The sequence below is a fragment of the Pangasianodon hypophthalmus genome, chromosome 9 (assembly GCF_027358585.1).
Source record: "Pangasianodon hypophthalmus isolate fPanHyp1 chromosome 9, fPanHyp1.pri, whole genome shotgun sequence".
NCBI classification, from domain to species: domain Eukaryota; kingdom Metazoa; phylum Chordata; class Actinopteri; order Siluriformes; family Pangasiidae; genus Pangasianodon; species Pangasianodon hypophthalmus.
In genome coordinates this window covers 29,125,708-29,151,249 of record NC_069718.1, presented here as the reverse complement: position 1 = coordinate 29,151,249, position 25,542 = coordinate 29,125,708, and the positions used below count along the sequence as shown (strand labels likewise).

Below are 25,542 nucleotides of genomic sequence, written 5' to 3'. Positions count from 1 at the left end.
TTTGTGCGGCTGACTGCTGCTTGTGCTACTGGCCTGGTTTTATTTAGTTTTGTTGGTTTGCTTTTCTTTGGTTTGGTCTTGTACATTCTGCTCGGTTCCTTTTATTTATTTGTCTCGGTTCCTTCATGACCTGCTTATTCTGTGTTCTGTATTTGAGTTATGTGAATAAGAAGGTGGAGAGGAGCCTGAGGATCTTCTCCTGATTTATTCACAGGGTTATTGTGTGTGTTATTTTATTATTTTAGGATTATTTCTGTCTTATCCTCATTTGTACTTGGTAATATTTTTGAGTGTTTTCTCGCCTGCCGCGGGAATTTTTATTTTTTCTTAATTTTTTTTGTAGTTGTGTTCTTTTTTTTTTTTTTTTTTGAGGTCCTTTTCTTAAAATTGTTGCCAGTTTTTACAGATATTAATTCGAGAGTACAAGTTTCAGAGAATGAAATAAGAGATTCAGAAAGTATGAAGGCCGCTGAAGCAAATCCCGAACTGCAGCTAGACGGGAAAATGACTAACGCTAACGAGGAGGAACAAAAAGGGTTTAAAGCACCAATGAAAAGGAAACAAGGAACAAGGACTTTGGTCCCATATTGGTTTAAAAAAAAATTTTTTTTTTAAACATAACGGAGAGTGAAGAAGAAGATGAGACAGAAAGTGATGGTGAGATTTCAGACTCCAGCGTCTCCTTATCACAAGCAGAGCTCAAGTAGGAGTTATGATGCAGAAGATATGAAAGTGTTTCTCAGATCAACTAAAAACAGTAGAGGAGTCCGTGTTAACCAATACTTTCCCCACTTAAAGCAGTTTATATAATAATAATAATAATAATAATAATAATAATAATAATAGTAAAGAGTAGAGGAGAGGCGTGTGTTGGAGTTGTTATGGCAGAATAATCCAGTGCACAGTAATAAGGCTTTTCTTAAAATTTTCTTAAAATTGTTGCCAGTTTTTACAGATATTAATTCGAGAGTACTGAAGCCCCTTTGTGAACATTTTTACCGCTTGTGTGTGAAAAACACGTAAAGAACAAAGCATTGAACTAAGAGACACGTATAGGATGCAATGGAACTTTGGAATTCTCCCATAATGCACCTCGGCAACAAAAACAAAACATTAAAAACATAATTTCTCATTAGGTATTTTAGTAAATATGAAACAATGATTACTGATTATAGTGAAATATTCATTACTACATGTCTTTCTTTTAGCATGTACAATTGTTTAGAATAGGTTTTATTATTATTATTATTATTATTATTATTATTATTATTTTAATCTACCATGATCGAAAAGTGTAGTGATTATCTGCTCCATAAACAGCTTCTGTTTTCTCTTATCTTTCGGTGTTTGATTAAGGCAGCGCAAAGTGGTCTCTCCTGAAATGGGCAAGTGCCACGCCTTACCAAGCACCCATGCCCTGCGAATAGTCCCAGCTTGGCATGTCCCTTTTCCTTTTATTTTACTTTTCTTCTTTGTTTTTTCTCTACTTTTTTCCACAGGCGGAATTGTTGCCGTAAGGACTTTGGTAATATCCTTTGAGATGAGGTTTGAAAAGCATTGAATTAAATTTCAGAGTCTTTACTGCCATCTACAGGAAAATGCACAAGTTCTCCATCTAACTGAACGTTTGGATGAAAACTGAAGCCTTTGAGTGAACTTTGTGTTTTTACTGCCATCTACAGGAAACACGATGGTACTGTGCGCGTGCACGTGAAGGGGGGGTGTAGGATCCAGCCGGGCAGTCGGATTTACACACAACACCTGACTTTCCCCATCGTTTATAAGTAAGTTGAGTAAGGGGTGTTCCTAATAAAGTGGCGTGTGTATGAGTTAGGGGTGTTCCTAATAAAGTGGTGTGTATGTATGAATAAAGGGTGTTCCTAATAAAGTGGTGTGTATGAGTAAGGGGTGTTCCTAATAAAGTGGCCTGTATGTATGAGTAACCTTACTGCTACACTACTAATGAAAGAGAGCAGTGGCGATGGCGTGTGTGACAGTAAATCCAGCCTGTAGTAAATCTTGTTGAAGAATCGGATCCACTTCTGCTTCATGAGCCTCTTCTTCCTCCTGCTCATCCTCCTCTTGGAAGGCAGAATACATGTTGGAAAGGTTGAAGAGTAAAACACAGGCTACAGGCATTTTGCAAGCGCTTGGTGGCTCAACACGCACCTAATAGCAACCTGTAATCAAACTAACTCCAAAGCTGTGTCCTCTAAATCCTGTGAGTAAAGCCCAGTTTCCCAGCCCTTATCTAACACATGGCAGTGTTTTATCTGCTTTCTCTACAACCCCCGCCTCAGCTCGTGCAGGCCGCTTTGCTTCATTCCAGCTGATGGCTGGAATCAGGGGAGTTTGGGGCAGCTTCTGATTGAACATCCTCGGGAGTCTAATGAGGCCTCTCTATAATAGCTTTCTTACCAGTTCAACTCCAACTTCATCAGCACCCTAATAAAGCACTGCATGTTAGTTTTGTTCAGGGTCACTATCTAAACTGAGAGTCTATTCACAAGCACTAGCACTACTACACTTCACATTCAATATTTCCTTCTCTAATGTTTAGGGTTCCTAATAAAACTGCCATATTCAATCATGAGCACCAAAAGTCATGTTCAGTCTCATCACTGCTTCAGTGGAGCTTCATATGTTCCGTACGTGGCCTCAGCTATTTCACTCGACAATCTCCACAACTAGGGAAGAAGATTACACAGATAAAGCCAATATATACCTTATTACAGTAAAACATAAAGGGAAAAAGGGAGGGGAGGAGGCGGGAGCATTCACTAACATTTCTCTAATATTTCTCTAACAGTTCTCTCCACTCTCCCCCGGCTAACTACTACAAGTGTAGACTTATAAACACCGCCATAAAATACTTCATAACAGAATAGTGATTGTGGGAAATTGCAGTTCCTGGGTCAAGCTCCATCCAGCACAACACGCAGCGCCGCCTCAAACAGCCGGTAGGCCTTGTGTCCTTCCCACAGACACAGAGCTCATCAGCCTTATTACTGTGCACTGGATTATTCTGCCATAACAACTCCAACACACGCCTCTTCTCTACTCTTTACTATTATTATTATTATTAGTAGTAGTAGTAGTAGTAGTAGTAGTATTTTAATTTTATTTTCTATCCCTTTTTTAAGAACATATCTTCATGCCTCGCAGCACTTGACATGGAAATGTTAAAAAAGAGAAAAAAAGGTTTATATTTACTTTTTATATCCGGATATCTGTAACAACTGGTTTGTGACAAAAAGTCCATTGTTAAAAACGCTTGAATGAATGAATAAATAAATAAAATTAAAATGCCGGTCTTGCGTTTTTAAATCAAACTTTATTGAATAATTCACAATTTGTTACAATAAATCTTCAACATTCGCAATTGTTACAATAACTCTTGCACATTTACACAGTTTAAATATTTCACAATTTTTTTACAGTAATTCTTCAACATTACAAACTATTATATATACAAAAATAACTATTTACAACAGAGTCCAATCATATTATTATATCTACATAGTTATTTCCCTTAAATATTTACAGAGATCATATTTTTAATAAAGACCATGGAGATTTATTTTTAGATCTTCACTCCATTGTCCTTTGTCTTTTTAGTTCATTTAAGATTAGTTTAAAAAGCGTCTCAGCTGGGAGATGGCATTGCTTACTGATCATTGTGCTCCTTGTTTTCCACATTTTTTACTTAAAGCCAATGTTTATATTTTTGGCTATTTTTTGTTTAAATATTCCATACATTATTGTCTTTTCGTTTGTGTTGATATTCCCATATTTAAAGATGTCAGTGGTTTCTTCTCCAGAATGAGAGGAAGGCCATGGAGAACTGCTGTGTGCTTAGCAGTGATGTCAGTGCTCTGAAAAAATTATAACATAGAATCAATTAAAAGTTGAGGTAAAACAGTAACAGAATTTAGTTTGCAAGAAAGAAACACTTACAAGCTTACCATAGACTTAATTTGCTCAAAGATCTCAGAAAGCCTCTTTCCAACTGCCCCTTCTTTGATTAAAAAAATTCCAGAAAACGAGCTGTATGTTGATCAAGTGTTGAGAAGAAATCTTGCTTGAGGCTTTTGCTTGTGAAGCGATTAAACTCTGCAATGACCTATGAAAGGAAAAAGAAAAGTTTAAGATCTATTGGGTTTTTAGTTAGTGTTAAAGGAAAACTCCACCCAAAAATGAAAATTCTCTCATCATTTACTCAGCCTCATGCCATCCCAGATGTATATGACTTTCTTTCTTCAGATGAAGATAAATGAAGATTTTTAGAAAAATTATCCATCTCTGTTAGTCCATATAATACAAGCGAATGAGCTCCAGAAAGTTCATACAGCCATCATGTAATCCATACGACCCCAGTGGATGAATCAGTGTCTTCTGGAGCCAAACGATAAGTGTGTGTAAGAAAAATACTCATGTTTTAAACTTTAACTATAAAACATCGCTTCCGGCCAAGTGTCTCACGCGCGTTCACGTGAGGGTCGAGTTCACGCTTGATGTAAACCGAAGCGCGTTGTGAAGCTCACGCAGGAAGTGACGTGTATAAGCACAGAGGACCGTCACCTCTCGCGCGAGCTTCACAACGCGCTTCCATTTACATTTTCTCATTCTTCCTTCTCAAAACTAAAATGTGAACAGAAAAAAATAATCATGTCCTACTAAAGATGCCTTTAATATTTTTAATCTTTTTTTAACGCTCCGCATGAACGTGTTTGTCTTCCCCGCGTCTTTGCGCCCCCTGCCGGTCACCTTCGCTAATGTTGGCGAGGTAAAGTAGTTTCTTGGTTAAAACAGAGCTTTAAGGTTTTCATTTTTTCTGTTTTTTTCCCCCATATGGAATAAACGGAGGATACACGAATTCTAGCAAATGTTAAACTGCTAATTTCCATCAACACAATCCAGCAATTTGATTATAATCCCACCACATCCAATGTCACTGTGTAACACTAACTCATTTAATATGACTGTTACACGGTTGATTAATGTAAATTGACCAATTTACCAATTAAACAATTAAAAACTAGGACAAACAATATGCTTTTCCCCTCAGCTTCCAAATCGACTCCACCTACAGGTAGAACTGCGCATGACCCCCACAACTTTTCAAAACCCTCATTATTTTAAGTAGAGGTTAATTGAATCTGTTGAGTTTAATAAAACAAAAGTTTAAAAAGTTGTCATTGCTTAGTTACACTCAGTAAGGTCAACAAACTTATTCAAAACAAGTTACAGTCCCTTCATTTTATTAGTAAGATCATCAGTAACATTTTCCAATGGTCTATTGTCTCATCCTCATCACAATCATGAACAGGACATTTTTTCTTTGTTCCAAAACAGCTCCATTTCACCTCACATCTAACTGCGACTCTACCCCACTGACCAGCCCATTTTCACACATGCCTTTGCTCTTCATATTTCTGATCCATTGCCTAAAAACCTCCCCATATTCATCCTCGTTTATTTCCTCAGATATGGATTTGTTAGCTAATTTGTCCCAGTCTATTTGTAAGTGTTTATATTTGTCTTTAAAATGGCCGTATATTAATTTGTAAGAAGGAGTTAGTGTCTGGCTCTGCCTGCTTTTTTCTGCCATGTTCTTATGTCCCCTATCCAATCTGCTCTTCTTTTTATAGCTTGTGTGATATTTGGACAGAAGGATCCTTTAATTGAAGCCCTATGTCGATGGCCCCAAGTCCAGCAGAAGCTGTAGGTTTGTAGAAAAGCTCCCGGTTCGTTACTTCCCTGTTATTGCCCCAGATAAAGCCAACGCAAAGCTTGTTTAATTTCATTCTGCATTTATTGTCGGGAGGGAAAATGGCAGCTAAAAACATCAGTTTACATCATTTCAAGGTCTTGCTTATTTGAATCCTAGTTTTCTAATTCAGCAGCTTTCCAATGATGGATTTCAGTCTTAATCTAACACAAAGTATGCATAAAAATCAGTTCACCCTCAAAAACAGAGCACAGAGCCTCATTACAACACCAAATACATTCAAAAGTGACAAAATCATCAATAGACTTATAATAAAGAAAATCAATCAAAACTCTTGACTTCACCAAGTTAAAAAACAAGGCTACTATGTTCTGATTTAAGTTTTGTTCTATTTTCTTTTTCCTACTTGTATAAATGGCCAGTTTTGCTTGGCCTAAGACAAAATTCAGTAGTTGACAGACAAATCTTTTCTTCCTCACATATTTGTACCCCAAAATAAAAGTCTCCAGAGAAAAGGTCTCATTACAACTCCTGAAAACATTACCTACAACTAGAAATAGAGGTTGCAATCTACAACAATTCATAAAAGCATGAAAGATGGTTTCTCTGTCAGAACAGAAAGGACATGTAGAAGTAACCTCAGGGTTTAGAACTGAGATAAAAGCATTGACCGCGACAGCACCATGAATAATTCTCCATTGCAAATCACCTGTTCTCTTGGTCAACGGTGGTTTATACAAGGATCTCCACTCAGGTTTTGTGTTTTGATCCAGTTTAAAAACATCACGCCAGGGAGTATCAACTTTCCCATTTAAAACCTTTTTGCTAAAAACCAAAACACAAGACCTGTACAAAGATTTACCAGTACTTAAAAAGAAGTCTTTACACAGAGATGTAACATTTTCAATGAAAGGAGATGTAATCCCTTCAACATTTACAGACAGTAGTAGACAAGGAAAAGAGTCTTTAGGATCAGGAACTCGGGAACCAGCACAATACTCTGCTAGCAAGTCCATTTCAGTTGTCTTAAACGCCACTTTCCATTTCATGAGCAACTGGGTAACCAGACGAATAGACCTGATTCCCAAATGTTGAGCTAATGCTGCTTTGTTCTTGAAATCCGGCCCTACAGTGTTCAGTAGCTGACTCAGAGTAATAATGTTGTGTTCAATCAGCAACCTACTAAGTCCAGGGAAAAAGGAACTGTCTGTTAGGTCCAACCGGGAGCCACAGATTAAAGGCTCCTCCAGTAACCAATGAAGAGAATGTGAGTTTTCTGGTCGTTGAACAGCAAAGAGACTCCAAACTTTGAAAATGTTCTTGTAAAAAATTGGCAACGTGGAGGTGTCCAGTTTTAGGGGATCCATCAAAAAAAGTGCTTTGTCCAGCCCCAAACCTGCAAAACTACGTAAAATCAGGCATGAAACAGCACGCCAGCTAAAACGTGATGGTCCATCCAACAGTCTTTGCACAAACTGCAGACGAAAGGTTGCAATTCTGCTCTGGAGATGAATTAGTCCTTGACCACCTTCCTCCTTGGGCAAAAACAGAATATTTTGTGAGACCCAATGTAATTTATCCCAAAAAAAGTCCACCAGGGTAGCCTGGATTTTTGATAGCAGCTGCAAAGGAGGATCTACACAGGCAAACTTATGCCATAAGGAAGATGCCACCAAATTATTAATAACTAAAATGCGTCCTCTGTATGACAATTTTGGGGACAAAGACTTCCATTTTTCTAGGCGTCCTTTGACTTTTTCTATTAAACCTTCCCAGTTTTTCTGCACTGTTGTGTCATTGCCTAAAAAGACCCCCAAATATTTAAAACCTTCTTTTCCCCAATGTAAACCAGCAGGAAGTTTCGGTTTTCCACTTTTCCAGCTTCCTATCAGTAGTGCTTCACTTTTATTCCAATTTATATTAGCAGAAGATAAAACTTTAAATTTTCCAAGCAATTCAGATAAAACCTGTACATCATTTTGCTTACTGATCATAACTACTATATCATCAGCATACGCTGATAATAAGAAATTGCCATCACAGTTTGGCAAAGATATACCATGAAGTTTCATTCTTATTTGTTGTAACAAAGGCTCTATGGCCAAAGAATAAAGCATACCAGAAAGTGAACACCCCTGTCTGATACCTCTACAGGCTCCAAAAGGAGCACACAAACCACCATTGACCTTGAGAATGCTCTGAACATCACTATAGAGAACTTTCACCTGATCTATAAATTTTTTACAAAAACCAAAGGCTTTCAAAACTCTCCATAAATAAACATGTTCAACACGATCAAAGGCTTTCTCTTGATCCAATGATATTAAACCACAATCTAGATTTAGCACCTTAGAGACATCGAGAAGATCTCTAATCAGGGAAACATTATCAAAGATTGACCTACCAGGGACACAGTATGTCTGGTCAGGATGTATGACCTTGTCCATAACCTCTGCCAACCGATTAGCTAAAACCTTAGAGAGCAGCTTGTAGTCACTGCACAGGAGGGAGACCGGCCGCCAGCACTTGATGTCCGTCAGGTCACCCTTCTTGGGTAGGAGAGTCAAGACTGCTCTGCGGCAACTCAACGGCAATAGCCCTCCGGCTAAACTGTCATTCAGTACCTCCAGCAAGTCTTCTCCAAGTTCTGACCAAAATGACTTATAGACGTCGACTGGCAGGCCATCCATCCCTGGTGCTTTTCCCAGCTCCATACCTTGGAGGGCCTTGCAGAGTTCCCCCATGGTCAAGGCACCTGAAATCTTTGCGTTAACTTCCTCTGACACTTGAGGAAGGTTGTCAAAAAAATCACTATCATGCCTATAATCTGGACTCAGTTCATTTTTCGTTCATTTTTATATAAAGACTCATAAAAAGTGACTGCTCTCTTACGAATGTCTTTGGGGTCAGTCAGCAATACCCCAGATTCAGAACGTAAAGCATGAATAACCCTGTTCTGTCCATTTTTTCTTTCCAAACTGAAAAAAAACCTTGAGGGTACATCCATCTCATTTACACTTAAAAAATGCGACCTGACCAGAGCACCCTGTGTTTTAACCCCTAGTAGATCAGACAACTGAGTTTTCTTTTTTTTTTATGAGAGACTCCACATCACTTTGATTCCCAGGCAAGTGAGCCAATTCTTGCAATTTTAAAATATCAGTCTCTAAGGTGTTCAAAGTCAGGGTTATCTCTCTAGTGATATTCTGGGAGTGTTGTTGACAAAACTGTTTTATCTGAACTTTCCCAAAATCCCACCATTGCTGCAGTGTTCTAAAAGAATTCTTTGTAGTTTTAAAAACATCCCAGAAATTTTTAAAACTTTCTTTAAAACACTTATCACCCAATAAAGTGGTATTTAGATGCCAATAAGCACTCTTTGGCTTAATAGAGTTTAAAAAGATACAGCACTGCACCATACTATGATCTGAAAGACATGATGGGATAATAACACAACTCTGAACAATACTACCATGATGTTTAAAAACATAAAACCTATCCAGTCTTGCCAATGAAATCGTGTTATCACGAACATGGGTCCAAGTGTATTGCTTTTGTTCTCCATTAAGCTGTCTCCAAATATCAATTAATTCATGTGTTTTTGTTAGCTGAACAAGACGTTGACGTGAAGGTAAATGGGGTTCAATGTGATTTCTATCCAAGTTGGACTCTGTGCAATTAAAATCACCACCCAAAAATAAATATTCATCAACACCAACATTTTGTAAAACAGAGCACAAAGTATTTAGAAATAGCATTCTTTCAACAGCTGAAGTTGGTGTATATACACAAATAAAAACAAATACAACATTTTCAGAAGAGGCTCTTACTTTCGAAAGTCTCCCTTTAATAACCTCTTCAATCTGATAAGAGCGTGGGCTGAAACTCTTAGCAAAAAGAATAGCAACTCCACCACTCAGTGAAGTATTGTGACTTAGAACAGCAATCCCATTCCATTCTACTGCCCAATCAGCAGCATTATTAACATCAGTGTGTGTTTCCTGTAACAGAGTGACATCAATTTTTTTCTGATGAATTACTTCAAATAATGAAGCTCTTTTGTGCATATCTCTAGCACCATTCAGATTCAGGGTAGCAACATTAACATGACACATACTTAAGGAAAAGAAAAAAATCCCTGCCCACAGGAACATTCTATTACAATACGTGGCATTAGGCTTTCTCACTGTCCCCATTACTCGCCTCTCCCCGGTCTCACTGATCTCTTACAGCACCACATAGAGACAACCCCAGGGGTGATAGCACTCAGCCGCCCGTATTGTCTGCACGGACACAAGAAAAATGTGGTTCGGGATGAACTCAAGGCTATGCTTCACATGGGAGTAATCGAGGAGTCCCACAGTGACTGGAGCAGCCCAGTGGTTTCGGTGCCCAAGGCCGAAGGGACTGTCCGTTTTTGTGTGGACTTTAGTAAAGTCAGTGCAGTGTCTAAGTTTGACACATACCCAATGCCTCGCATTGACGAGCTGCTCAATCGGTTAGGGGCGGCTCGCTTTTATTCGACACTGCATTTGACAAAGGGATATTGGCAGATCCCCTTGACTCCAATATCTCAAGAAAAAAACGGCCTTTTCCACGCCGTTTGGGTTACACCAATTCGTGACCCTTCCTTTTGTGTTGTTCGGGGCCCCCGCGATGTTCCAGCGACTCAAGGACAGGATCCTCAGTCCACACGCTGCTTGTGCCACTGCTTATTTGCATGACATTATTATCTAGAGTAATGATTGGCAGCGGCACATGCAGCACCTGAGGGCTGTTCTGAGATCGCTGAGGCGGGCGAGACTCATGGCAAACCCAGGGAAGTGTGCGATTGGGAGGGTGGAAGTACAATACCTTGGATTCCCCTTGGGCCATGGGCTGGTGCGTCCCCAAATTGATCAGACAGCAGCGATTGTGGCCTGCCCGAGATGCAAGACCAAGAAAAGGCCGTTTCTGGTGTTGGCTGGCTATCATTGTAGGTTTGTGCCTAATTATTTGAATATCACCAGCCCGCTGACTGATCTCACTAAAAAGGGAGCCTCAGATCCGGTCCAGTGGACGGAGCCGTGCCAGCAAGCTTTCACTCGGGTAAAAGCTGCACTCTGTGGTGGACTGCTCTTGCATTCTCCTAACTTCTCTCTCCCTTTTATTTTGCAGTCTGCAGCATCAGACAGATGGCTGGGGGCCATGATGTCCCAGTTGGGGAAGGGGGAGGAGTGCCCCGTGCTGTACATCAGCCGCAAGCTCTCCATGCCTTCGCCCTCTGTTCGGACCACGCTCCTCTCCAGGGACTCCACCGCATGAAGGGTGCCAACGCGAATCACTCGTTCATATCTGCTACTTCAGCCATTTAAGTTCAAGGTCGGTGGTGCAGATGGCATGGCAGATTTCCTCTTTCGGCCGGGGGTGGGGCAGCGTTGGCAGTGAAACTGGAGAATAAAACGCCTGAGTTGTTCTCAAGCCTGCCTCCTGCTTCCTCATTTCCGCCCAAACCCGTAAGGTTTGCTACAGTTAATAAACAGAAAATGAGGCTCAATGTCTCACAGTAAACACTATGGAGTCTCAGGAGGATAAATAAATTAAAAACACCTTTATTTTTTGCTTATTTGCTTATACATATTGTATATTTCATGTTACAAATTGCCAATATACTGCATGAATGTGTACAGGTGTTCCTAATAAAGTGGACAGTGAGTGTATACAACTTATATACAAAACTGTATTAAATGACAGGAATACATACATTGCATGTACTTAAAGCTTTTCAGTTACAGTTTTTTAAATCAAAATATATTAGACAGTCAAACTTAGATGCAGTGATACATGTTACTTTCTAGTTCAGCTCTTTCACTTGTTTTATCACATGAGCTTACTTACACTCATATACATGTTTACTGTAATTAGCTGGTGTGAGATTACAGAATAATGAAGTCCTGGCATGTTGTGAACTGATCACCAGAGAAGAACATTATTAATCTCTTAACGTCATCATAATGATTATTAGCAGGAAGGAAGGCAGAGGTTTATTTCACGCTTCTGTTCTTCATGAAAAATCAGTCTACAATCTGACATCATAACATTTCAGCTGCGTCTACATTCTTCAGGTGGTTTTTGTAGTCATGCGTACAAGAAGTGATGTCATGCTCAGTGATGTGAGCTTACATTTTAGACCCAAGACACACATTTTCGTGTAGAATCAGATAATGTGTATGTTTTTTTACTGAAATAAGGTACCAGTGCTGGAACCATTCTGTACTTTTCACCAGAAAATATCTAGTTATTGTTCAGCAAAAACTGTTCAAGTCTGGGACAAGAACCCTGCTGGTCTGGACCCAAGGAACTGGTCAGATAGAAGTGAGGTCATTTTATCACTATAAAAACAAATCAATCAACAGAGCTGTTACCATGGTTACTATTAAAATACACTAGCAAACAAGGAACTTTTTTTTTAATAGAAAGGATTAATTGAATATTACAACTGTTCCTCAATCATATGTGGAGAAACAAATGTTAGATAAAAATAAGGAGCTAAAAATAAGCTATAAACAGCTACAACACATGGATGTGTATTTGTGTAATCAGTGTGATGATGTGATGATATCTCTGTGTTGTGTGTAGATGCTGAAGGATTTGACTTTGGATTGTAAAATATGTTATTAAAGCCTGAAGTAACTTGTAGCTGAGTGGATAAAAGGATGTGATCAGTCACGGTTATTGTTATGGAACTTCTACATCTGAATATGAATGATTCAGCTCCCAAACTGCTGGAAATGTGGGACGGGTTCTAACGCTTCACCAAAACTGCTTTATCCTGGAAAAGAGGTTTGAGGTGAGACTCCTGTCATACTCCTGGTGAGTTTACGATCCTTAATGCTGAAAGACAGAGAAGAGAATCAGTGTAAACAAACATAAGAATAAACACCAACACACACACACACACAACAAAACTGACAATATTATACAGTACACAGTGAATATTATTCAATATCATACAGTACAGTAAAGAGGCAGTAAGTCAGTAACTCACTGTAGTGTCTCCAGTTTACAGTGTGGATCCTTCAGTATATCAGAGAGCAGCTTCACTCCTGATTCTCCTGGATTATTACCGTTCAGATTCAGTTCTCTCAGGTGTGATGAGGAGTTTGACCTCAGAGCTGAAGCCAGAGCCTCACAACCTTCATCTGTAATACTGCAGTTATACATCCTGCAAGAAAGAAAACCTTCTCACACTTAACACACTCAGTTTTAGCATTGAAAACATGAACTACACAAAATCTTTATATACAGTACATTTACTCTCCATCTCACACACACAACAGTGAAAATATATCAGATCACTACAATTACAATTACCACAGATGAAAACTGGATGTTGCTGCATTTATTAAAACTCTGCTCAGTGTATGTGTGTGTGTGTGTGTGTGTGTGTAAAATTAGCTAGCTGTTATTGTATTTGGTAAATAACAGTTTCTTTTGGGAAAGACATAGCTTTTTTACTTTTTTAAGAAACATAGCTTTTTTACTCAGTCACATTAGCATTCCAGAAAGTTCCACAGGATGTCTGGTTCAGGAGTAGAATAAAGTTATATAATTAAAAAAAATCCTAATAAATAAATAAATAAATATAAATTAATGTGTTAGAATTTGTGAATGAAAAATGTTTCCTTTTTACAGAAACCCTGTTATTTTCACTGTTTTTCAGGGCATGTTGATAGGGTTCACATGAAAAACCCTCTGGTACAGACCACACCCACTTCCTGTTTAAACCCAAATATGAAAACAGTTATGAATATTTTGTGCACTAAACAGATACAGATAATAGCATTGTGTTACACCTCTAGCAGATACACAAGATCTAAACAGCTATATTTACAATTCATAAGTACAGTTTTTATTTATTTATGATATAGAATTAATCTAGAAAGTAAATCTGATTCTCACAAACACATTTCAGTTTCTTACAAACATTTAAATCATATTCTAAAATTTACAGCTACATAAAAATACACAATCATTTCTATATGTAATATTTTCTGATGAAATGATAATGAGACCTCTGTCTGTGTGTGTGTGTGTGATTATCTCACCACAGTATCTCCAGTGTACAGTGTGGATTCTCCAGTCCAGCAGAGAGCAGCTTCACTCCTGAATCCTGCAGTTTATTGAGACTCAGGTCCAGTTCTCTCAGACTGGAGGAGTTTGAGCTGAGAACTGAGGACAGAACTCTACAGCTTTCCTCTGTCAGATTACAGTCACGCAGCCTGGAAGAGAAATGAGGAAATATCAGAACACTGATCTCAAACACACAAACACAGCCATAATACAGCTAAAGTTTAACATGTAACAGAAATGTCAATGTGTTTCTCTCACACACACAAATCAGAGGACAGGACACCACATCAGCACATTTACAGGAGCAGGGACGTCTTTCTGCACTCCACAATCTCTCAGCTACAATTTATTATAAGACCATTAGGTCATGTACATAACACACACGTGTGAGAGCAAGCAGCCTACAAACACTACACTCTGATCTGTGTACAAGGTTTTGTATGAAATTCAATATTAAAGTTTGTATGAAATTCAACATATAACTCACTGTAAAGTACGACTATATTGGCATGTTATTAACTGGCAGTGTACAATTCTATAATTATTTATTTTCTGTACACTGCCAGTTAATAACATGCCAATATAGTCGTACTTTACAATGAGTTATATGTTGAATTTCACAGAGATGTTAAAACAGTTGGTGTGTGTTGTTCTTTTTGCTCATACAGTCACAAATCTGTCACCTCAGGACCACCGATTTTATTTATTTATTCTTTTTTTTTTGTCTAATATTATTTCCGGCATTACTTGAATGACAATCAGACCATAATTTTTGTGAGTATTTTTTTTTTTTTTAAATACTCATGTTACAGTGAGGGAAACAGGGAATCAGCAACTGACAGAGCACAAAAATGACAAAAAAATGAATCAGAAATTAGCTGAAATAGACAAAAGTTTTTGTATGACCGGCCACCAAAATTTCTGGACCGGTGGACACCCCCAAATTGCATGTACAGTTGTGCTCAAAATTATTCATATCCCTTGGACAAATCAATATTTTTAAATTTTTTTTTTAATTATAAAAACTACTTTGGCGAAAATTCCATTGTATTCAATATATATTAGTGGCTATGCACAACCCCACATATGTGTTAGCTAAACTTAATTTGTATACCAATAGATATGCCCAGAGATTCTCTTTTGAGCCTGTTCAAAATTAATCATACCCTATTCCCAATCTCAGAAAAAAATCCTTCTTTTGTGAAAGTGCACATGGTTTCACACTCCAATGACTATAATCAATTTAATCAATTTAGGTCTAATCAATTAAGGCCTAATAATGTTAAATGGTAACACCTGCTCTGTAAAGTATAATTAAGGGGGCAAAGCTTTAATTATTCTCAGTCACAATCACCATGGCCAAGAAGAAAGAACTCAGTCATGATCTTCGTACACGTGTTGTCAATGCCCATAGTGGAGGCAAAGGCTACAAGGCCATTTCGAAAGAACTAGAGTCGCTAGAAAGATCTGCCGCGATGCAAACAACAACCCCCGCATCACCACCAAAGCTCTAATAGACACCCTCAACCAAGCAGGGGAGACGGTATCAAGATCCACCGTTCAGCGAATTCTGCATCGAGGTGGTCTCCATGGACATTGCCCCAGAAAGACACCACTCCTTACCCAGAGACACTGGGATGCGCGCCTGGCCTTTGCAAGGGGTCACCTAGATAGAGATCCGAACTTCCGGTCATCCATCCTCTGGTCAGATGAGACTAAACTGGAGCTCTTTGGACATATGGATGTTGCATATGTTTGGCGTAAGAAAGGAGAAGCCTTCAATCCTAAGAATACTATCCCAACGGTCAAGCACGGCGGTGGTCACATCATGCTGTGGGGATGCTTCTCTGCCAGTGGTACAGGGAACCTTGTTAAGATAGATGGCATCATGAAAAAGGAGGACTATCTCAAGATTCTTGATGAAAACCTGGTGGCGTCAGCACATAAGCTCAACTTGCCAGAGAATTGGACCTACCAGCAGGATAATGACCCAAAGCGGGAGTGGTCAAGCAATGGTTCAGGAACAACAACATAAATGTTCTGGAGTGGCCAAATCAGAGCCCTGACCTGAACCCAATTGAGAATTTGTGGAGAGAGTTGAAGATCCGGGTCAGGGCTAGGAAGCCTTCCAATCTCCAACAACTGGAGGCTTTTGCGAAGGAAGAGTGGGGAAACATTCCACAGCAGACCTGTAGAAATCTTGTGGAGACCTACAAGAAGCGTTTGCAGGCCGTCATTAAGAACAAATGCTTTTCTATTGATTATTGAAACATTGTAATATAAAGGGTATGAATAATTCTGAACATGGTGATTTTTGAATATTTGTCAATAAAAACCCATGAAATGTCATATTTCTTGAAATATCACATGTTGTTATTCTCTCAGTTGTTTGTCACATATTAAATATACGAAAGTATTATAAAACTCATTCAACACAGAAGACAACTCAAAAACACTATAAAGAACCAAGGGTATGAATAATTTTGAGCACAACTGTAAATAATTATCTGTGAAACCCATGGTACATTGTGAGTAGATCAGTATCTACTAATCCCATTTTGTAATTTTTACATTGTGTAATATGTATTCTATGAATGATTTTGTATTGGATGAGCTGTAAGTTAGTGTTTGTTGTCATTGTGAATGTGTTTTTACAGATACCTGTCCAGAAATTGAATGTGGGAGAGGTAGAAGAAGATCACGGTTCCATTTAATTTTAGGGACATATATGGTGCTATCTGTATTGACTAGTAGTTTGTATAATTTAGAAATTATTTGTTTCTGATCCTTAAATGGGATTATGTCATCTAATATCTTGGAGGGTATTATCTGTTATGTCGATTTTACTTCTAATAATTAATTTAATTTGTATATATTGAAAAATTTCTGGGCTAAATCTTTGAATGACAGGAAGTGATTACTGTGGAAGAGATGATGATGTATAATTCCCTTCTGTTCCCATGTGTGGTAGTAAATAGGAGTCTTGTAAAGGTGGAAGTCTGGATTGTGCCAAATGGGGTATATTTACATGGTGTTAGAGTAGAATTGGTGATTCTCAAAGCTTTCCACCACGCTGTCAGAGTTGTTGTTGTTTTTAAAACAGGTGTGGTTCTTGAGTTAAGTGTTGAGAAATGGCAAATCTGCAAGTGTGAGGTTTTTACAGTATGTTTCTTCCAGTTGAATCCATGAAATATTGTTATTTCTTTGATGAATCCATTTCACTAAATATTGCAGTTAATTGGCCAGATAATAATACAAAAAATTGGTGCTTCTAAACCACCATAAGATTTATTTTTTTGTAATGTAGAATATTCAGTTTTTGCTTTTTTATTCCTCCAGTAAAAATGAGAGACTGAAGAATTAAGCGACTGAAACCATTTTTCTGTAGGCATAACAGGGAGCAGTGAGAAGAGATAATTAATCTGAGGAAGATTTTTATTTTGATAGTTGTTATTTGTTCTATTAATGAAAGAGGAAGATTCATCCAACATCTAAGGTCATCAGTTATTGTTTTAAGCAGTAAAGTGTAGTTATGTGAGAACAACTCGGACAGCCTGGAGGAGATGTTAATGCCTAAATACTTAAAATTTCCAACACGGAGTGGAAGAAATTAATCCTCAGCTGCGGAATCCCAAGCCTCATCAGAGAGCGGAAGATGGTAGATTTATTCCAGTTTATAGTGTAGTTTGATATTTTGGAAAAAGTATTGATAACTTTAAATGTTTCCTGAAGTGAAGATTTAGGGCTCTGTATATACAGTAAGATATCATCCGGATAGAGGCTAATTTTAACTTGTGTGTTCATGGTATGAATTCTGTTGATTTTACTATTCTGTCTTATAGCTATTGAAAGCTGTTCTATGAAAATGGCAAACAGTGAAGGGGAAAGTGGACATCCTTGCCATGTTCCTTGGTGAAGTGTAAATATGGGCGAAGTGATCCCATTTGTGGTGACTGTGGCATTTGGTGCAGTGTACAATATTTTTATCCAGTGGATGAACGACTCCCTGAAGCCAAATCTGTGTAATGTGTGGAATAGAAATGTCCAATTGACCTTATCAAATGCTTTCACAGTGTCTGGTGATGCAATGATTGTATTAATTTTGGACTGTTGAGAAATATTTATCTGGTTAAATAATCTATGGATGTTATCTGAAGAGTACCTGTTTTTTTTTTTAAAGCCTGTCTGATCGGGGTGGATTAATGTGGGGGTCACTGTTTCTAGTCTGGTGGCTAAAGCTTTTGTAATTATTTTCAGATCTGTATTCATTAATGAGAGGGGTCGGTAACTGATGGGTTGCGTTGAGTCTTTGTTCGGTTTAAGTAACACTTATAGCTGCCGTGTTCTTATGCAAAGGGATTTTAGATGTGTGTTTGATTTCCTTTGTCAGTCCATTGAATAATGTTGATAAGTCCCAGGAGTGTTTATAAAATTCAGCAGGGAAACCATCAGTTCCGGGTGATTTATTATTTGACATCTGGAAGAGGGCTTTGTGAAGTTCTTCTGGTGATAGAGGAGCATCGAGAGTGTTAGCTATTTCTTTGGATAGTTGAGATATATCTAGGTTATGTAAGAATGGTTGCATTTCTCCTAGATTTGGTTCTTGTTCTGATGAATATAAGTTATTATAGAATGTGTGAAAGGTATTGTCCATTTCTAGCGGATCTTGGGTGATTTCTCCTGTTGAATTTCTTATTGATGGGATTTTTGTTTTGTCTTTTTTACATTGTAAAAGATTTGCCAAGTATTTACCTGATTTATTGTTGCTTTCAAAATTATTATATTTGAGTTGCTGTATAATATACTTTGTTTTCTTTTTGTATAATTTCTTCCAGTTGGTTTTGGGCATTCCTCAATTCAGAGAGTGTTTGATCATCTAAGTTCTCCATGTATCTACCTGATAATTCTTAATCTTCTGTTCCAGCTGAGTTTCTAATTCCAATTGTTTTTTCTTGTTACATGATGAATAAGACATTATTGTTCAGAATACTACTTTTGCTGTTTCCCATAATACTGATGCTGTAGACTCTGGGGAGTCGTTCACTTCCATAAAGGATGTCCACTCTCTTCGTATTAATGTAATAAATTCTGGATCTTTGAGTAGTCGTATTTAGTATGATCTATTTTTGGATTCAGAAATGTATTAAAGTCTCCACTGATTATAATATTTCATGTTTCACTCAATAGTGAAAATATGGAATGAAAAAAAGAAGGATCATCATTATTAGGTCCATATATGTTATATTATAGTTAATTTAGTGTTATATATAGTTGCAGTGATAATGACATACCACCCCTGGGGATCTGTAATAATTAAACGTAGATTAAACGTTAATCTTTTATGCACCAAAATTGAAACACCTCCTTGTCTACTGTTATATGTTGCTGAGAATATTTGATCATATTGGTCAAATTTGATGTACTGTAATTCTGAGTTTGACAGATGAGTTTCCTGTAATAAACAAATATTCGAGTTTAACTTAAGAAGATGGTTGAGGATTTTTGTCTTTTTAGCTTGAGTTCTAATCCCACACACATTCCATGTTACCAGGTTGAGTATTGGAATTGCTACTTATTAAAGCTAAATCTATGTTTGTTAAATTTATATCTGAATACTGTATGCAAAATCTATTCCCATTTCTCAGTTAGCCCTGTTTTGTCCAACAGATGACTAAAGTTGTGTTGTGCACATGTAATCATAATACAAAACATAACACCACAGTAGAAAGTAATAATAATAATAATAATAATAATAATAAGCCGAGTATTCAGCAAAGAGGATAAATAGGTATGAAAGAGAAGAGCAGAGTAGAGGAAGAGAAAAGTGGGGAAAAATAACCTGACATTTGTGTAACTGGGAGATAGATGTGTGTGTGTGTGTCTGTGTGTGTGTTTAGTGAGAATGTGAATGAGAAACAAAAAAAATCCTGTTTAGTCCATTATGAGAAGGAGTAGGATAGAGAGATGTAGTCTATGTATGTTTTTGTGTGAGCAGGGGGCAGAGTCATAGTCCATGTGCCCCTATAAGACAACCAGCATGAGGTTTATATAGTCATCATCAATATTGTTCTAATTCTTGGTCTAGAAGAGCCATGGGGTGATCTTTGAGTTTCAGAAGAGCTGTCCTTCAATAAAGAGCCTATCCACAACCAAATACACGTGTTTATTATTTTTCCTGTTGTCTTTTAGAATCAGGTAGAGTATTTTCCACCGTTCATTTATTTTTCTTGGAAATTGGTCGTTGAGTCTGTCATTAATTCTCTTTCGTTGCTTTTCACAAGTTATTTCTGTTTAAAATGTTCAAATTTGGCAACGATGGGTCTGGGTCCTTTGTGGGTTCTTGTACAGAGGCGGTGGACTCGATGGAATGTTATATTATCGATAATGTCTGGTGGGAGTTTTAGCTGTGTTTTCATTAAGTCTTTCACCAGTGTCTCAGGGTCATCGGACGAATTTTCGGGTATACCTGTAAAGATCAAATTATCCCGCATGTGTCTTGTTTGTAAGTCCAACATAGTTTCCTTCATTGGATTATTTTCTTTTTTTACTGTTCCAATTTGTTCAGTTAATGATTCGACAGTTGACTGTAGTTCAGTGTTTGCTTTCTCTATGGTTTGAATGTGGTTATGTGCATATTCCAAGCTAGCACGGTGTTCTTTGAGTTCTTCGTGTACAGATGTCAGTAAGTCGGGTTTCTTTTTAATACTTGCCAGGAGTCTAACCTCTATTTCAGTGGTCTGTAGATCCTCTGGGTCGGTGGAAGAGTCTTTCTTCTTTTTTTTGATTGGGTTTTTAGATCAAAATTATCAAAAAGCAGTCATGAATGGTTGCAGTTATTTTCTGTAAATAATTTTTTCATCAATCTTAGAGGAAACATAATAAATTGTGGTATAAGATTTTGTCCATATCACTCAGTCCTCAGTGCAGACATAATGTTATAGTGTAAAAAATGAAACGATCTTCTGTAAAAGCACTAGAGATTTGTTTAAAGATGATTAGAGCAACTATTAACATTAATTCAAACAGTACGGTTCAGTGCTACATTAAAATAACAAACCATGGAGTAATACATTTATAAATAAAAATACTCACTTAGCTTTTCTGGAGGCTTTGACCACTGGCAGCAGCTTCAGAAGACATTCCTCTGATGGGTCATATTTGCTCAAATCAAACACATCCAGCTCCTGTTCTGAGTTCAGTAACACAAACACCAGAGCTGACCACTGAGCAGGAGAGAGTCTGCTTCCACTGAGACGACTGTAATCTCCTCTGTTCAGGTAAGTTTGTACTTCCTGCACTAGAGAATGATCATTCAGTTCATTCAGACAGTGGAACAGATTGATGGATTTCTCTGGAGATGGATTCTCCCTGATCTTCTCCTTGATGTACTCAACTGTTTCCTGTTTGCTGTGAGAGCTGCTTCCTGTCTGTGGCATTAAGCCTCGTAAGAGTGTCTGATTGGACTCCAGTGAGAGACCCAGAAGGAAGCGGAGGAACAGGTCCAGGTGTCCATTCTCACTCTCTAAGGCCTTGTCCACTGCACTCCTGAGGAAATCTGACATGTTTGACTTTGTGAAAAGATCACACAGATTAGTGTTTTTTTGTTCTGTTACATTTCTGCTGATGAAGGAGAGAAATGCGTACAAAGCAGCCAGAAACTCCTGAACACTCAGATGCACAAAGCTGAACACCTTCCCCAGGTGAAGCTCAAACTCCTCTCTGAAGATCTGGGTACACACTCCTGAGTACACGGACACTTCTCTGACATCAATGCCACACTCTCTCAGGTCTTCCTCATAGAAGATCAGGTTTCCTTTCTCCAGCTGTTGGAAAGCCAATTTTCCCAGTGCCAGGATGAGCTCTCTGGTCTGTGGAGGATCAGGGTCACATTTCTGATGGTACTTTTGGTCCTTGTGTTTGATCTGAAAGATCAGGAAGTGTGTGAACATTTGAGTCAGAGTCTTGGGGATCTCTCCACTCTCTGCTTCACCCAACATTCTCTCTAGAACAGTGGCTGAGATCCAGCAGAAGACTGGGATGTGGCACATGATGTAGAGGCTTCTTGAAGACTTCATATGTGTAATGATTTTACTGGCCAGGCTCTGATCACTGATCCTCTTCGTGAAGTACTCCTCTTTCTGAGGATCACTGAAGCCTCGCACCTCTGTTACCTGGTCTACACACTCAGGAGGGATCTGATTGGCTGCTCCTGGTCGAGAGGTTATCCAGAGGAGAGCAGAGGGGAGCAGATTCCCCTTGATGAGGTTTGTGAGCAGCACATCCACTGAGGCTGACTCTGTCACATCACACAATCTCTCATTGCTCTGGAAATTTAGAGGAAGTCGACATTCATCCAGACCATCAAAGATAAACATCACTTTGTAGGAGTCTATTAATTCTAGTTTTCTCATTTCTGGGAAAAAGTGATGAAGAAGATTCATCAGACTAAGATTTTGATGCTTCATCATATTCAGCTCTCTAAAGGGAAATGGAAACATGAAGACGTCCTGATTTGCTTTTCCTTCAGCCCAGTCCAGAATGAACTTCTGCACAGAGACTGTTTTTCCAATTCCAGCAACTCCTTTAGTCAGCACAGTTCTGATGGACTTGTCTTTAAAGAGGTCATTACATTTGATGGGTGTCTCCTGTGTTGCTGGTCTCCTGGACACTGTCTCAATCTGTCTCACCTCATGTTCATTATTGATGTCTCCACTCCAACCCTCTGTGATGTAGAGCTCTGTGTAGATCTCATTCAGAAGTGCTGAGCTTCCATGCTGTGAGATTCCTTCATTAATTCTTTTACACTTCTCTCTCATGTTGAATTTGAGTTTGTCCTGACACTCAGGCAGCAGAGACTCTAAGCAATGAAGGAATTAACACTTTTATTGCAATAAACAAAGGAATAAACTCCTGTACCTCCCTAATTTATCTTCTCAATGAAACAAACAGCCACAATACAAAATAAATTCTCTATGACCTATTAAATTGTTCTGACACAGCAGCCCATATTTATCATAAAGTTCTGATATCTGTTGATGCATTCATCAGGAATACAGAAGTAAAAACTGATTTTAAATTAATATTAATCTGATAAGCATGTAATTGACACTGTGTGTTTCTTTTACAGTAAAATTCTGAGTGATGTGGTGATGTGATGAAGCAGAGTTACAGTTACTTCCCTGAAGCTGAGTCATTTCCTATTACAGCACATACGGATTTTATTCCTTTTATACCACAGCAGTCAGGATTTATTAAAGAATGACACGTCATTGTGTTAACTATGGACCAGTGTTAAACTGAAGGTCCAGAGCTTTTATTGGACCATTGTACAGAGTAACCACAAGCTGGACCACAAACAGAACAGAAAAGCATCTGAAGTACATGATACTAAAATCAAACTTAAAACTAAAAGTGTTAATATCTAAAACAATTTCCTCTCTCTAAAGTGAACCTGATGGAATAAAGTCATGACTCAGAGCTCTTACTGTTGTGCAGTGTGTTAGCGAGATCTGTGTGGTTCATGTTCTTCAGGACGTGCAGTGTGATCTTCAGCGCTCCCTCTCTGACACTGTGCAGATGCTCCTCATCCTCCACCTCCCTCTCAGTGCATGCTGGGTAATCTGGACTCAGGATCTTCCTAAACCTCTTCAGCTCATTCTTTATCAGAGTGATGACTTTGTGTTCCAGCTCCTGGTTAGAAACACACAGGATCAGATCTAAATATTATAATGTTACACAGTGAGACATGCTTTTATTTTATGAAAAGAAGAAAAGTCTCTTTCTATCACCACAGTTACATCAGAAATTCTGTCTAATTATCCATAATGCTGGTGCACATTGATAAATCTGTAAATTGTCATTATCTTGAATAAAAATCTGCAATCTGCTCACACAAGTTACACACATTAGAAACACACACACCATGAATATGGACTCCAACTGATTTCTGCTGATGTTTGATTTCTTCTTTTGTGGTCTGTGAACAAAAAAAACACATCATGTAATATGGACTCTATGTATTCATAGCTGCACAACACACACTAATGAATACAAAGATAAAGATATTTAACACTCTCTTCTTAACACAATACACTGATTTCAGAATTTACTAACTGACACTAACATATTTAGAGACAAATGTTTGAATGAATGAATGAATAAAATAGTTATACAGTCATTAATCTCCCAGGTGTAAATGTTCTTCTGTAGCACCACAGACCCTCCAGCTCAGGGACTGCAGGCTGAACTGAACTCTTAAAGCAGTTTTCCTCACTGCCAGTCCGAGAGCTGCAGCACTGCACAGTTTAGTGTTTTACTGCTTCAACACCTGATAAAGCTCATGAAGGGCTTCATAATGAGACGAGTGAGTTTGATCAGGTGGAACACTGCTGTAAAACACCTCACTATACTGACCTCACATCAGTAGAACTGTCTCTGTCTCTGAAGTATAGTGGATCTTTCATTGACGCGTCACTCTTCATGGACACACAGCTGGGTTCTGGTGAGTCTGATCTCTTTCTCTTCATCATTCTAGAATTACAACAGAAATATCAGCAATAATTAATACTCTGCTGTCTCAGCACTGTTAAACAATGTGTTCATCATTAAACACCAATAATTCCATCTTTTTAATTCAGCTACAGTCTGCACACTTATTCAAACAGGAGACTCGCCTCATACCTCAGGAATTACTCTGATGTCAGGAGTCCCGATCACAGCTAACTGACTCAGCTGGGTCTTAAAGCCTGTAGAGTTCACTGACTCAAAGCTATGCTGCTCTTATGCTACACATTACACAGTCCTTTTTACTCTTCTCTCAGTGAATGATTTCTCTAAACTGTTCTTACATCAGATCAGTGATATATTCACTGCTATTAAACACCTTAAAGCAAAGTTTAGTTCCTCTGTTAACTAGTGAGTGTTTAGAGATACAGATCTGTTCCCATGAGACGGTGTGTATTTATTGCTGGTGAATGGAAAAGTAACTCACCTCTCGTCTTTCTTTAAGTCCTGTTTTCCAGACACACTCATGTTGGAGGTCATGTCTCCTTCTCCAGATTACAGCAGGACACACGTTTACTTCACTCCAACATCGGTGTGTTAAATCAAACCCTGTATCAGCACAGAGTTCGCTTACAGGAAATAGTCACGGTATCAAGTCCTAACACAACCTGTGTACATTAAACCTTCAGTACAAACCCACAAAACTCTTCTGCATCTAGTGTCACTTCAGTGTGTTTATATATTATAGCTTTAGATTTAGATACTCACTGTGTTTTTACTCCAGAAATTGTGTATTTTTCCCTCGTCACAAAATGGCGCTGCTGAGTTTCACTTTCACCTTCTCTTCCGTCTACTTGTTTATTCTGCAGAGGGGGAGGGGCAGTGTGACGTGTGTGTGTGTGTGTGTGTCTTTAATGTCTTTTTATCTTTTATGTGTGTATCTTTTTTTTCTCTCTAAAGAGCTAAGGTTTCAGTATAGTTTCGATTCAGACACCCACACGATCTCTTTGCTAAATGATAACGATTCGCCTGTTTATTAAACCTTTGACAAAAATCCCACCGGAACATTCAGATCTGCGTTGGTGCTGCCGCTGCGCCAGAGAGAGCAGTTATCATGTACAGGTATGAAACAGCTTCATAAACAGTCTTTTCAACCCCACAGTATCATTATTTCTTTCTGCGTTACAAATATTCAA

General features: G+C 38.3%; 1 protein-coding gene and 1 long non-coding RNA gene across 3 annotated transcripts; both read right to left on the bottom strand.

Moving 5' to 3' along the window:
* Nucleotides 1-3,535: 3,535 nt before the first annotated feature.
* LOC117597953 (uncharacterized) lies at nucleotides 3,536-4,509 on the bottom strand. The gene is made up of 3 exons (XR_004578689.2): nucleotides 4,220-4,509; nucleotides 3,966-4,123; nucleotides 3,536-3,875 (listed from the first exon to the last, which is right to left on the bottom strand). It is a non-coding gene; the product is annotated as an uncharacterized LOC117597953 (long non-coding RNA).
* A 6,797-nt stretch (nucleotides 4,510-11,306) lies between these two features.
* On the bottom strand, nucleotides 11,307-25,228 carry LOC117595710 (NLR family CARD domain-containing protein 3). Of its 2 annotated transcripts, none has more exons than XM_053237037.1 (9): nucleotides 25,115-25,228; nucleotides 24,834-25,014; nucleotides 24,257-24,373; nucleotides 23,765-23,819; nucleotides 23,329-23,533; nucleotides 20,936-22,700; nucleotides 13,819-13,992; nucleotides 12,759-12,935; nucleotides 11,307-12,604 (listed from the first exon to the last, which is right to left on the bottom strand). In XM_053237037.1, the coding sequence occupies exons 2-9, from the start codon at nucleotides 24,884-24,886 to the stop codon at nucleotides 12,538-12,540; spliced, it is 2,613 nt and encodes an 870-aa protein (XP_053093012.1). In that variant the 5' UTR covers nucleotides 24,887-25,014; nucleotides 25,115-25,228; the 3' UTR covers nucleotides 11,307-12,537. The 2 variants fall into 2 exon arrangements, with proteins under 2 accessions (XP_053093012.1, XP_053093011.1); XM_053237036.1 differs by having other exon boundaries at nucleotides 24,834-24,955.
* Nucleotides 25,229-25,542: the final 314 nt, after the last annotated feature.